The following is a 14,446-nucleotide window of genomic DNA, read 5'->3' as shown; positions in this document are numbered from 1 at the left end:
TGAATTTTGAATTTCGAGTGAAGAATGAATTCTTGCAAGCTATCTTAAAGATGATTTTAGTTGTCTCTAGAATATATTAGTTCAATACTCCCCAAATGCATTTTGTCTTTTATCTCTATTTTTACAAATTTTTAAACTAGTTTTGATTATTAAAAATATTGTAAAATATTTTTAGTTAATAAAATCATTTAAATCTTTAACTAAACATTATAAATTTCCATTTTTTAGTAGGGACATCCTTTACAAGGATATCTAAAATTCCATGAGAAGCCAATATGAGTATAGCTCAATTGACATAGTATTCGTACTATCGACCTGAATGTCGGTTCATTCTTCCATCCCACATTTTAATTATAATAACTTTGTAAAAAAAAAATCCATGGAACCAAATGAACGCAAATAGAAATATACTTTGTGAAAATTAAAAATTTATCGACAGATAAATATATTAATTTAATTGAGGTAAAAAAAAAAAGAGAAAATAACTTAACGGGGAATCAATAGAGGATTTTTCAGTTCGATCCTTTGAAATTCTCAAGAATTTCATAGGGATGAAAAATTAAATTAGGGTTAGGATACGGTCGAGATAACTCCTCTCTCTGTCTTCTCTTGTGTTAATCTCTAATTTTAGTCATCCATAGGTATTAAGCACTTTGAAAGAAACATATCAAATACACATAAAGGTGGGGTTAGTTCTAGAATGTTTTCCCCCCTTTTAATAAGAATCTCTATAAAGCTTATTTTTGTTTAGTACAATAATTATAGAGATGAGAGATCGAACCTCCAACCTTAAAGGAGAAAGGTCATGCCAATTACCTAAACTCTCTTTTAGACTATAAAACTTATTTGTTTCATGGACTTTGAGACATCGAGGACTTGCTTGATAGGGAATTTGAAAATACAAAAATTGAAAACAAGAGCTTCAATGAAAATAGAGTTTATGTTTTTAGGTATGTGTTTGATAGCATATTCAGGAAATGAATTATAATTTAAATAATTATTTAAAATGTGATTGATATTTATTTAAATGTAATTACCATTAAATATTAAGTAACAATAAACTATTACTATATAAGAACATATTTTATGTTTTTTTTTCTTGTATAACTATTGTTTTATAAGGCAAAATACATTTTTAATCCATGAGATTTGGAGTTGGTGTCTATTTGACCCCTAAAGCGTAAGAAAAAAAAACACTTTTAGTCTCTAAAATTTGAAAAGAGATTAAAAATGATCCTTAAACTTATTTGACTGTTAGTTAACGGTTAAAAAAAGGTGTCGAATGGGTTTGTAGGTTTTGACATAAAGAGGGAGAGATTGTTAGGAACAAATCTCCTAATCCTAAACCATAATATGTCTAACTAAGTTTTGTGGATTTGTTTCACATTTGAGTGGAGGGGTCACTGGTTGATTGATTTGTATGTCTTCAATTGTGTGATTAAAACTTTGATCTATATTCTATTATAAGCTTTCACATAAATCGTTTTCTCTAATCACTGAGGACTAAAGTTTTGGGCAAAAAGGAACGACGAAACAGAAAAAATAGACCAACTTCTTACTAAAACTACCAAATTTTAAGGGCGCGTTCGAGACAAAGAGTGAGCTATCATAGTCCTATGTTATTATAGTTGGATTATAATACATTACATAATACATATTTTTTAGGTTAAAAATCATTTTTAATCCCTAAATTTTCATAAAAGTAACAATTTCGTTCCTGAATTTTGGTTTGTAGCGATTTAGTCTCTGAACTTTCAATTTTATAACAACTTAGTCCATGTACTTTATTATGTGACAATGTAGTCATTGTACTTTAAGATTTGTAACAATTAGTCCCTATTGTAGAAATTAGTAGGAAGATATAATGAGATTTCTTGTCTAAATGAATCGATAAACTAATTAGAGACTCGATTTTTTTTTATATATATATAATACAAAGTCTTCATTATAAAATAATAAAAATTAACATCTAATTTAATAAATTTGTTTATGTAAGGGACTAAAATTTTATGATTTTTTTTCTTATATATTTTTAGTTTTTTAATTTAATAACATTTAGTGTAGAAGATTCTCCATTCAAACCTTTGTCCGTGTATGTTGTATCTCAGTTGAACTATGCTAATATTTGCATGTTATACATTTATGATATTTTTATTTTGACAATGTACTTTTATTTACTCAACATTTTATAGTTATATATTTTTTAAATACAATGACAATCAAAATTTTCTACGTCATCACAATGAAAGTCCATTTTATTAATTTTGAGTCAAATTAAGAATTAATTCATGTTCCTTAATTAAAATTTAGAGACAAATAAATGACAAACTAAAAAATGGCACGTCACGTATCTTCTTTCTGGCCTTCTGACCACCATGATAAGCTTGGTCAAATTCAATTACTATTAAACCTTGACCACTGTTGATAATTTGGCTAGTAGATCAATTGAAACAGTAAATTAGATCTCTCGGGCCAAGACTCAATCCAATTCAAACACATGATTGAGAACAGATTGGGCTCATATCGAGCTTTAGCCCAACCTCAAGTCCAATTTATGGGGCCAAACAATTTGGCCCATGTCCACCCAAGGCCATTGGAAAAAATAGAGTATTTATCCTTCATTTTGAGGGATTAGAAAGGAAAGAAGATAGGAAACATTAAAATTATTTTTGTCATTTTCGAAATCACTATTAAATATGTTTTTAATCTTTCAAAGCTAAATTTGATGATATGAAAATTATATTTAAAAATATAAAATTAAAAACTAAATTAATTTTAAACGATTAAAAATGTATTTTCGAGTAATTTTAAAAAATTACTCTGAGACCTGCTTTGCCGAAACACCAACAGCTTTCACTCTCTCTTTGCAACTCGAAACTCGAATCCAAACTTCTGCCCTCTCTTCCTCATCAGAACGTTTGAGAAATTAGGGTTTCTTTGTAGAGAAATGGCGTTGGCTAGTCGCATCAGATCCACCATCCCTGTCCTCAGCAAGTTTTTAAGATCCGAATCCTCCTGCACTCCGGTACTCCTACTCCTACTACATCTCTCTCTCTTTCTCTCTTCGATCTTCTCTGTCGCTCATAATTATTTCCGGTTTTGGATTGCAAATATGCTTCTTTTGTTCTTTGCCTCATTTCTGTTGGATTTGAGGCCAAATGGGGAGGTTTTGTAATCTGTATTCGCTGATTAAGATTTTCTGGAATTTATAATCTGTTTGGTTGCTAGGGGAAAGGGAATTATGATCCGGAGGAGATAATCCTGATTATCTGAACTTGCGTTCTGTATGTAGTGAATTCGTTTGATTCGAAATGCATGGGGATATACATAATTTGGGGTTACTTTTGGTAACAGGTTAGAAAAGACGTGGAATTTGTGATGAGTTGGTATACTTTGGGGTTAATGTTTTGGATGGTTGTGCATTTTTAGCAAATTAAAAATGTCAATTTTTTTCCCAAACAAGTTTCACAAGGTATTTGGAGCTTTTATTTTCAATTTCCCGCGAAATTGGTCGATGTTGGAGTGAATAGAGCTGGTTTCTTGACTTTTTTCTCTGGTTTTGTATTATTATGGTTATATCACTTCAATAATGTGCTAACTGGCTGCAGCTCTCAAGGACTTATGCTGCTACATCAGGGAAAAATGAAGGAAAAGTGAAGGTTTGTGAACCATACCCTTAGTTATCTCCTCATGTAACATTTCGTTAATAGATTTTCAGAATTACTATCAATTGTGCTCTTGGAACTGAGAGTGCATACGCTATATATGTTTCTTGCGGGTATTCATTGAAGTTAATTTTACAAGCGCTCTTTCTGCTATATTGCAGGTGCCTATTGCTTTGTTTGGAGGGTCTGGAAACTATGCCTCTGCTCTGTATCTAGCTGCAGTAAAAGCTAATTCTTTAGACAAGGTGGAATATGAGCTTGTTAACCTTGTCGAGGCTATTAAGAAAAGCCCTACATTTTCTCAGTTCACAATGGACCTGTCAGTTCCAGCAGAAACTAGAGTCAAGGCTATCAATGAAATTTCTGCTGAAGCTAAATTTTCAGACGTTGTAAAGAACTTTTTGGGTAGGATTGATTGCTCTTCTTTGATTGTGTGGATGAAAACTGAATTTAGCTTTGGCCCCTTTTATGAGGCACAAATTGTCTGTCAATGTGTATTTCTTTCTCTAGGCTAATTGTCAAATTTTAATTGTATCATTTCATATCCTTTATAAAATTTGGCCTGAAAGGTTTGGGGAGTTTTTCCTTTCATGATTGAAATGAGTTTTATACTATATGACTTTTGAGGTATTTGAGATGGTTAATGGGGTTCTTGATTCTTTTTTGTATTCCATTGACTCACACATCTTACATTTTGTTCTAATTGATGAAGTACTCGTGCTGTGCAAAATAAGGATATTGGCTATTAAAATGCATTCATTCAAGGAGTCTTATGTGCGTTCTTACTTGGATTTTTTATGATTATTAATTGTAGTTGTACTGGCTGAGAATGGGAGGCTGAGATATGTAGAAAGCATAGCCAAGAGGTTTTTGGAGTTGACCATGGCTCATAAGGGAGAAGTTAAAGCAGTTGTTACAACTGTTATTGTAAGTTTCACTTTCACTGTCCTTTTTGTTTTGCGGTAAAAACCAGATTCTTATCTAGAAGTTCAACGTGCAAAGTGATTGAATATGTTTAGCATTAACTTATGCAAAGTGATATCTGTGGGATGACCCATTTAGATTTGGCAACTGATTTGTGGATGTCATTAGATGCCTTTAATATATGTGTGGTTAGGAGCCTTGTCGAATTATTTACTCGATTTATATTTTTATCCTATTTTTATGCAATTCGTTGATCATGGATGACAAGGTCAATCACAGAAAATACTTGCAGTAAAATTATCGACATTTAAAATAAAATGGTTTTTTTGAATCACTACATAGCTTTCGGTGCTTGTAGTTCTTTGTGGGGTTTTATCTCGTTAGAATTTAAAAAAATCTTACAACTGATTGGTCTTTTACCAGCCTATTCCAGCACAAGAAGAGAAGGAATTGAAGGAGACATTGCAAGATATAATTGGACAAGGCAAGAAGGTTAAGCTCGAGCAGAAGGTACTTTGATTTTTAGGTTTCCAATTTTATGAATGTAGGCATGCCTCTTGAGAAATTCTAACGTTGCTCTTGTATTTGTCAGATTGATCCCCGCATACTTGGTGGTCTAGTTGTAGAATTTGGCGAGAAGGTATTTGACATGTCCATTAAAACCCGGGCACGTCAAATGGAGAGGTTCTTGCGCCAACCTGTAACTCTTGATGGTCTGTGAAAAAGTGTGTAACTTCTGTGGCACCATCTCATCATCTGCAGCTATTCGTCACTTTGTCATCCATGTTAATGGACAAAGATATATATTTTTTTTTTTTCCCCCACCCCCAATTATTTTTGTTGCCTTTTTACCTTAACTTGTTATGATGATGGTATACAACCATCTTGGTGGAAATAAGAATTTCGGCCTTTATGTGGATTATAAAATCTTGTAAGAGTTACTTCGTTTTACAATTTCTTATTTCTGAGTGCTTCGCAATTGATGCGAAGTTTACTTCCAAATAACGACGGGTCTATCGTTATCAATGGTATTACAAATAAGCTTCACATCTCTCTGCCCAATTGTTACTATGCGGCTGAAATAATGCTTGTTCAACATTCTAGTAAACATGATCTCTCCTCATAGATGTGGTTGCTTCCTTTCCCTGTTGAACCATCAATATAATCAACAAATTCAACATGTTATGCAATCCGAAATTGTGTCGGGAATCTTCATTAAATTGGAGAAACAATTGGTTGTACAACTTAATCTCAATGAGAAATGTTCAAACTTGAGATATTTCACAAGTTCTTTGCGTGAGGATTGTTTTGATTTACTTTTCAGTTTAGCTAACTTATGATTCACAACATTTCATAAGTTGTCCAACCGACCATTTGATTATTTAAATGTGGTGTAATTACACATTAACGCCACCAATTTTGACCGACTTGGATCCTTCCCTATGCAATTAACTTGAGTTCTTCTTATTACAATCTTCGGATTGGTAATGTCTGATAGAGAGTAAAATGCCACCATATTCTTCAAAGAATATGAACGTCTCATCTTAGTTTTCAGCATAAAGGTGTTGTATAGTCATGCACTTTGAAATCATGATGCTTTACATTTGGAATGGAGTCCAATGATTTCAGTGTTTTAATTTTGCTATTTATTTTTCATCGACTTTTTCTGGATTCTGATGAAGTTCAATGATTTTCTAGTATGCTAATTTTTGCATTTATTTTTCCTTTGCCTTCTCTGGATTCACCAAATACCATCTGCTATTCCTGGCATAAAAGCTGGTCTTCTTTTGTAGCACTGATCTGCTTTTTCTTATGATGACAGCATTTCTTGGGGTCTCAGATGCAGAAGAGGTACTCTCAATATAAGCACTAATAGGAAAGACATTCACCTTTTATTTGATGGTTTCTTTGAGTGCTTCAACTTTTCATATCATGATTTTTGGTTGAAAAGCTTTTGTTTTGATATGAATACAAGCATACAAAAAAGAGAAAAAAAAATCTGCGGTTAAATTCTCATTGTGTCGCTGATGAATGCCATGTGTATTGAGGAACAGGTTGGTTTTCTTATCTTTGTATCCAAGTAGGATGTTGCTTTGTGTTGGATCATAATCATGACTTGGATTTTTCGTACAGCTGTATATAGATAGAATAGAATGCTTTTTTGAACATTTGAGTAGCTTTGGAGTCTACCACTTGCTTTTTTGCTCAGAAAAATTATTTAGTCTCTGTCAGGAGAAAAAAGAAATATATATATATACATAGGGAAGCTCAGACTCGAATAATTTATTTTCCCTAACAATCTCAGGAATTGACAAGGACCTGTTAAACTGTTTTCTTTGAGACAATGACTGCGAAATGGTGATGGATTTTCCATGATAATTTGGTTGTGCATAGATGGATTTTCTCTCTCAAACTTAGGCATGCAGGGAGAGGGATTAGGTGGAGGAAGTAATTGCTTAATAAAGACTTTCTTGAAAGAAGATGGGTTTCTTTTCTTTTCTTTCTTTCTTCTTTTTTTTTTTTGGGGAGGGGGGTGGGGGGTTTGCAGAGAATCTTTGATTTAGAGGATATCAATTTTTTGCTGTAGAACTATGTTATCAGAAAGGAGTTAAACTTGCAAACTCTGTTCTTAATCAGGTAAAAGAATGAAATAGAATGAATAAGGAAGGGTGATGAATACGTATGGAATACTTGTACAATTCTTATGCACATTCAAAGCAATTAACATCAATGATGGGTATGTTTTTGGATAAGAATACAAAAATACCACGTAGACAATCAATTAGGCTAGCTAGATTGCTTGAAATTGTTGTTGGTAATGAAAGAATTTGAGTAACTGTTGCAATTAATGGAGCTAACTATTAGATGGGTCATGTTATCTCTTAATTGATGTAGCAAGCAATATCTGTTCATGTGACTTTAGTATCAAGGATGCTCGCAAACTGATTTACCATATTTATTAGACGAAGTTTTTTATTATTACATTGCCCTCTGCACCCACTACAATTATTTAGATCTATTTGATTACAATTTTGGCTTTTCTTTTTTCTTCTCTTCTCTTGAAAACAGGGGGCAAAAAAAAAAAAAAGTACCAGATGTTGGAAGAGCACACCAATATTATATGATTTTCCCCGGATAAATTTAGGGTGTTAAAGGTCCCACTTCTTGCCGTATGTTTTTATGATCCATCTTCTTGGGGAAGTTTCACCCGCCCGACAATAAGGGTTTTAAGTAATTGACTTTCTAAGTGCTTAAAATTATTTTTTTTATTATATCAATAAACACTTTTTTAAACACTTAGAAAGTTAATTCAAACATGTCCTAAATTTATTGGAGTTCAAACTAAATACTTTATAGTATGTCCGAACCCTTCAAATTCTGAGGCATGTTTTACATTTGACGTTGATCAAACTGGGGGAAAAGAAAAGTCGAATGAATTATTGGCTCATTTAATTTTTTATTCAATTAAAACACAATCAATCTATCCATCTGTACATGTAGATCAATGGAAGGTGATATGTCGATGATTCCTCTTTTAGTAAAAGCAATTTTCTTTGGAAGATTTAGTCATATTTTTGCCACAAGGGGGCAAATGGTTTCTAGGATTGGCTGTCATACATTTATTTTGGTGAAGAAATCTGTTCTAACAGTGGCCTCAAACGAAAGGAGATCTCATGAAAAGAGAATTAAAAATAATTGGACAATCTCCAAGCTCCAGTTGAAGGGATCAATTGGAAAGAAGAAAAAGAAAAAAAAAACATTTATCAAATTGTGGAACACTAAAAAAACACATCCCAAAGTACCAAAGTACATTCATGTACTCTCTCTCTCTAGGTTTATTCTTCATAGTCACGTGTCTCTAGAGAGAGAGAGAGAAAGAGAGATTATTATGTGAAGTGGAAGCAAAACTGTAGTTTTTTGTTATACAGAGACAATGATTACCTTGTGAGTGAAGAAAAATGCAAAAAAAAGACAAGAATTGAGTCAAAGACAAGAAGACCAACCATCCCCTTCCCTCTCTCTTCTCTCTTTCCATAGAGAGACACATACACAAATGGAGGTCCCCCTCCAATCCGTTTTCCACTCCACCTATCAACCAACCAACACAATCTTCTCTCTCTCTCTCTCTCTCAACACATATTCACAATTCAAACCTATATTCTTCAAGCAACCAAAGCATCCCCAACCATCTCCATCATCATCACCCTTACCACGCCATGAAGCCTTCTCTCTCTCTCTCTCTCCTCTCTCTCTCTCTCTTTTTCTCTCTACACACACCACACACACATATATATACAATTCTCCATGCAGTGACCAAACCCAGTTAGGGGAAAAAGAAAAAGAAACATCAGAAGAGAAGAAAGAAGAATGAGGAAACCAGAGGCGGTTCTCGGGAAAGAGAATGCTGAGAAGAACAAATACCGGAAAGGGCTGTGGTCGCCGGAGGAGGACGAGAAGCTGATGAGGTATATGTTGAACAATGGGCAGGGCTGTTGGAGTGACATTGCTAGGAATGCAGGGCTCCAGAGATGTGGGAAGAGTTGTCGTCTTCGTTGGATTAATTATCTTAGACCTGACCTTAAACGTGGAGCTTTCTCTCCTCAGGAAGAAGAGCTTATTGTCCATTTGCATTCCCTTATTGGCAACAGGTCCTCTCTCTCTCTCTCTCTCTCTCCTTAATTCATTTTTTTTGATACCCAATTGAGAGTTTCGTGAGCTTTTTTTTTTTGGATGAATAATCATTTCCTTCCCTACATTCATGAAGACCACCTCTCAAACTTGTTATTACATATGTTGATTCTTTTATTAATGGAGTTTTAGAAGTTATTGGTTAAATTTTATCACTAAATCCAAAAACTTGTCATTCGTGGTAGTTTTACTAAGAAAAGTTATGGCTGTAATATGATATGATTATTTGCTTTAGCATGGATCTATGTCATATTACATAGAAAATTCATTGTATTTTTAGGAACGTTGTAAAGACGCTATTGAATATCTAGTTGTATTTTTTTAATAAACATCAAAATGAGCATTACTTGTTATTCTGTAAAACAATTCTTTATTCAAATGGAGTTAAGATGAAGCATATATATGCATATATGTTATAAAACAAATGACATGTTTGAGGGGCATCCCTTAGTTTTAAAAGGAGTTATATAACATTTGTTTATAACAACATTTGCATCATTATTTATTTGAATTTCTAATCAAGCTAATTTCCTTTGGAACAATCAATAGGTGGTCTCAAATCGCATCTCGTTTGCCTGGACGTACCGACAATGAAATAAAGAATTTTTGGAATTCCACATTGAAGAAAAGGTTAAAAAACAACCTTTCTTCTTCTCCATACAATCATGAAACATCAGATCCTAGATTGGACATGATGTTTGGAGGGATAATGGCAATGCAAGAACATGACATCATGAGTATGAACATGAGCATGGATTCATCGTCGACCTCCTCGTCGTCTTCCCAACTACCGTTTTCTGCAACAGGACACAACTCCTTCGACGGTTCATCCATGCCTTTTCTAGACAACAACTTCGAAATGGCCTCTGTGGCTGGGGCCAATAATGGCTTTCTGCAACCGTCCTTGACAGAAATGGGAATGGGAATGGGAATGGGAATGAGAATGGAAGAGAGGTTTAGCTATGGAAATTTGGAGGGTCAAAGATCAATGGAACTTGAAAGAGAAGTTCTATGTCTTCCACATGAAGAGATGATGAACCCTCCATTAATGAACAATAATAGAAGCAGTTTTGATCAGTATTTGGGTACAAATGAGCAGAATTTGAATGTGGAGGAGATGTTTGGAGATATGGGAAGCCATGGCCAATTACAAGAAAGCTTGAAGATGGGTAATGAATGGGATTTGGAGAGTTTCATGCAAGATATATCCTCATTTCCTCATTTTCTTTGATTTTCAACCTCTGCCTCCCTCTAAAGGTTTATAAATTCTTCATTTATTTTAGAATTTTTTTGGGGGGGAAAAACAAAAAACCCCACACATATATTCTTTATCCCTCATTTCTTCTTCTCAACCCAACCCCCCCCCCCCCCCAAAAAAAAGACCCTTTTACACCACCCCAAGTTTCATATAAAAGGCTTTTCAAAGCCATTTATTTAGGGAATTTTTGGGAAACCAGCCCTATAAATATAAATATATCTTTTTTTTTCCTTAAATGATTTCTTATTTGTCAATAAAACCCCACAAAAATAAAAGAAAGAATAAGAAAATTAGTTTTGTTTTTTGGTTGGCCATGGTTGAAGACCATGAGAGGAAATGAAAGGGAAATCTTTTGGTTTTGGTGTTTTGTCTCTTTGGAGGGTCAAGAATTTGATTCCCAACTGGTGATGCAACTTTTGTGAGATTGAAAAGCAGAGAATTCTAGGGAGAAGGGTAGATTGAAGAAAGTAGTGTTTTACAGTGCAAAGAAAAAACCTTTTGTTCTACAAATCTCAACTTGAGAGAGTTTTTTGGTAAGTTTGTGTACCTTCAAAACATGGTCTTTTGTTAGCACCACAATATATATATATATATATAATAGAAGGAGCAAATAAACAAGGGTTGGATCATTTGTTGTTTTTTTCATTTATGTGTACAAAAGCAAATATACATAAGAGATAATATTACATAAGCTAGCATCTCCCCCTTGATCAAGACTATATTACTTGTCTATTCATGTTTTAAATTATTGTCATACTATCATCAAAAACTTAAATAATGTTATACAACCAATTGCAAAGGAAACAAAATTATTATTTAGGCCTATTGAAATGTAATGAAAAACACAATTATTCATTAAACTTTTTTTTTCATCACAACAATGTAGCTAGTAGTAACAATATTAAGTAGGTGATATCGTTGTATATGTGTCATCTTGTATACAACTTGATTATAAGGTAAAAAAATACATCATTATTCATGATTTTCTATTAAAAAAAAAAAACAAATGTAACAACTTGTAACAATATTGAATAGTTGATATAAAGATACAATATCAAATCAAACATAACTCCATTAAGGTATGAGAAATTGATAATTGTAGCCCCCCTGAAGTTTACTTTTGTAAAAATGGACCCTTTTGAAAAAACATATTTTTTTTGGACCTTTGACTTTTACCATATATATGAAATTACGAATTTGCCCTCAAAAGAATTCAAAAGTCACAAACGCTTTTCTTCTTGCCTCTTCTCTCTTCCCAACTGTTAGAATTAGTCCATATTCTTGCGATTTTTTCAGATTTTTTCGTGGCTTTCTTTCCACAAATCATGTCGCGAATCCCTCATCCCATCATATCACGCTTTATGTCCATCTTCCCTCGCACATTTTTTAGTAGATTTTTTAGCAAAATTATTCCGATTCATGACTTTGTCTGTAGTTTTGATATGGTCTGAGTTTGTTTGACTAAAAAAATCTGAAACTTTGTGGTTAGGGTCTATTGTTTCAAAGGATATATATATATATATATATATATACATTTTTTCCCGATATTTCTGCATTTTTTTTGGGGGTGAAATTTCTTAGTTATGAGACCAATTTTAAACCACGTTGTATATTTTCAGTGCTTTCGGAGTGATTTAGTTTTAAAAAAAAACATTTTTTAGATAAAAATTTATGTTTTTTTTCCTGCAATCTGAAGCATCTTATCAGGGTGACGGGTGAGTCCTGAGTCCATTGGATGGGGTTGGGGGAAACTTACACGGGACCGAGGATGTGAGTCTTCTATTGTTTGGCTGAAGCTTGATGGTTATGATACTTCATTACCTGGGCATAGGGGAACATGTCTACTGCCTTTATTTTCCCCTTGTTTTTGGTTTTTGCATGGTAAGCTGTAATGGCATTGGTTATAATACATATTTCTTGAATACACTATAAGTATAATGTTTAATGTCACCCTCGTTATATTATTAGTCATCCTAACCATTTATATTTTATGCAGGAATGGGCGTGTGAAACTGTCTCGTTCTTGACTGAATGTGTTGCTAATTGGTTAAACAAAGATGCCATACCACGTATTCTTCGATGGTCGTGTTCATACTCCCTTTCATACGATGTCATTAGAGATGGAGTTTTCGGTCGTAAAGCAGTATGTTCCTTTCTAAGCTTTTACAATGATTATGGTTTACATTGTTGATGAATCATAGCTTATTGTATGTAGGTGAGGATCACGTCGGAACTTGCGGCCACCGAGTAGGAGATCAAGTTTTTGGATCGCATTATAAAGCCACCTCATGCACCCCCTGCACCTACTGATGGTGTAGTACTTTTACACACAACTGAGGTTGTCGATCCAAGAGACAATGCACAACTGAAGAAGAATAGTTAGAAGAAGAAGTTGGTTAAGGTGATCAAACTTCTTGATCGTCGTGAGGATGGTACTGCGGCACAACGCTCCTCACGAAATGTTAAAAAAGGGTGCAGCGCCAGCACTCTCCCATGGAGTCGCTGCGCTGCTCACGTTTATAAATTATGCTCTTCGATTTTTAGATCATATCTTTTTATTCAAGTGATCGTTTTTTTGTCCTCTATCCATCTGTGGTATTATATTTTAGGTTTCTATTTCATCTTATTTTTGTAATCAAACAACAATGATACTGGGTTCTAGCTTTTCCATCATTATGGAAAGGTAAGATCTATAGTTTTCTAGTTTAGGGGATTTTAGAAGAAAGCTTTGTATTTCTTGAAGTATTTTCGTAATACGATTTATATCTCTTGTCTATGGATTTCTATCCGTATTTTCTCATGAATGTCTGACAAACTATTTGAGAATGTATGATTGAATGCTTTAAATTAATGTATAATATGTAACATACAATTGTATGTTAATCTCTAAAAAGCAATAGGTTAAATAACATTGTTCTATTGACCTAGGAAAAACTGTATTAAATTTCTAATTAGACATTTCCTATTCAAAATTTATCCTAGCGTAATCCCTAAAGCGTAATGCGGTTAGTTAAATTGATTTGATGTTTCTCATCTAATTAAATTGATATTTAGGACCATTAATTACCCTTTCTAATCAATTGGGCTAGGCATAGGTAAGGAGTTAAAATCAAATTTTGAGAATTCGATGATCAAAATTATATTGGGTGATTCCGTTCCTCAAAGCTTGAATGATTCTTTTGATTGCACATTTATCCTTTTATTTTCATGCTTCTACTTTTCCGTACTTTATTTTCTCTTCCACACAATTTATCACTTTAACTAAATAATTAATTTTGAGAAACTAATCTTCGTGCTTCCTTGAGGATCCACCTGGTCTTGCCACTTGCTACTTACTATCGGTATAATATAAATTTCATTTGATTGGTCATTTACAGGCAACAGTAAAAGGGTACATTCATCAGGGTGTACAGATGTCCACGGGGTGGGGTAGGGTCAGGGATGACTTCCTCGTCCTCGTCCCCGCTATCCGGAATTCCGTACGAGAAATTCGCGAGGATCATGTTCCCACGGGAATTTTTCCCTCTTTGGATTTGTTTACAAAATAATAATAATAATAACTAACTTAAATAACTATATCAAATTTTTATTCATAAATAGTTAAATATCTCACTCATATGTGACATATATATGATTAAAATGTTTAGTTTTCATAATTCTAAAAGTTAAAATTTAAATATTACAACAATATATCCTAATCTTTACTTAATAAGAAATAAATATATCAAATAACCTTATATAAAAATTAGATATGGTTTTAATATATATATACATATCTAACTTTTAGTTATACATATCTAAGTTTTATATAAGGTTTTAATATATATATATATATATATATATATATATATAACATTATATAAAAATTAGATATGTATAACTAGGTGGGGTAGGGCCGGAGATGGGGTCA

General features: G+C 33.2%; 2 protein-coding genes and 1 long non-coding RNA gene across 3 annotated transcripts; all 3 read left to right on the top strand.

Moving 5' to 3' along the window:
• Positions 1–2,638: 2,638 nt before the first annotated feature.
• On the top strand, positions 2,639–5,516 carry LOC120089917 (ATP synthase subunit O, mitochondrial-like). The gene is made up of 6 exons (XM_039047360.2): positions 2,639–3,025; positions 3,609–3,659; positions 3,827–4,070; positions 4,480–4,592; positions 5,013–5,099; positions 5,182–5,516. Exons 1-6 carry the CDS (start codon positions 2,948–2,950, stop codon positions 5,308–5,310), a joined length of 702 nt encoding a protein of 233 aa, XP_038903288.1. The 5' UTR covers positions 2,639–2,947; the 3' UTR covers positions 5,311–5,516.
• Positions 5,517–6,013: 497 nt separating this feature from the next.
• Positions 6,014–11,165, top strand: LOC120091601 (uncharacterized). The gene is made up of 3 exons (XM_039049704.2): positions 6,014–6,151; positions 6,412–9,238; positions 9,828–11,165. The coding sequence occupies exons 2-3, from the start codon at positions 8,958–8,960 to the stop codon at positions 10,507–10,509; spliced, it is 963 nt and encodes a 320-aa protein (XP_038905632.1). The 5' UTR covers positions 6,014–6,151; positions 6,412–8,957; the 3' UTR covers positions 10,510–11,165.
• On the top strand, positions 10,930–13,240 carry LOC150032692 (uncharacterized). Its single transcript, XR_016524532.1, has 4 exons — positions 10,930–11,069; positions 12,233–12,417; positions 12,533–12,679; positions 12,752–13,240. It is a non-coding gene; the product is annotated as an uncharacterized LOC150032692 (long non-coding RNA).
• Positions 13,241–14,446: the final 1,206 nt, after the last annotated feature.

This window comes from Benincasa hispida, chromosome 11, assembly GCF_027475165.1.
Source record: "Benincasa hispida cultivar pf3 chromosome 11, pf3_genome.v1.1, whole genome shotgun sequence".
NCBI lineage: Eukaryota > Viridiplantae > Streptophyta > Magnoliopsida > Cucurbitales > Cucurbitaceae > Benincasa > Benincasa hispida.
The sequence above is the reverse complement of the archived record's forward strand: the minus strand, read 5'-3'. Positions and strand labels throughout refer to the sequence as shown.

Excerpts from the sequence above, each read along its gene's own strand:
- LOC120091601 (XM_039049704.2), top strand. The coding sequence starts at position 8,958 with ATGAGGAAACCAGAGGCGGTTCTCGGGAAAGAGAATGCTGAGAAGAAC. Across the intron at positions 9,239-9,827 it reads CATTCCCTTATTGGCAACAG|GTGGTCTCAAATCGCATCTC; the intron begins GTCCTCTCTCTC and ends AACAATCAATAG.
- LOC120089917 (XM_039047360.2), top strand. The coding sequence starts at position 2,948 with ATGGCGTTGGCTAGTCGCATCAGATCCACCATCCCTGTCCTCAGCAAG. Across the intron at positions 4,593-5,012 it reads CAGTTGTTACAACTGTTATT|CCTATTCCAGCACAAGAAGA; the intron begins GTAAGTTTCACT and ends GTCTTTTACCAG. Across the intron at positions 5,100-5,181 it reads AGGTTAAGCTCGAGCAGAAG|ATTGATCCCCGCATACTTGG; the intron begins GTACTTTGATTT and ends TGTATTTGTCAG.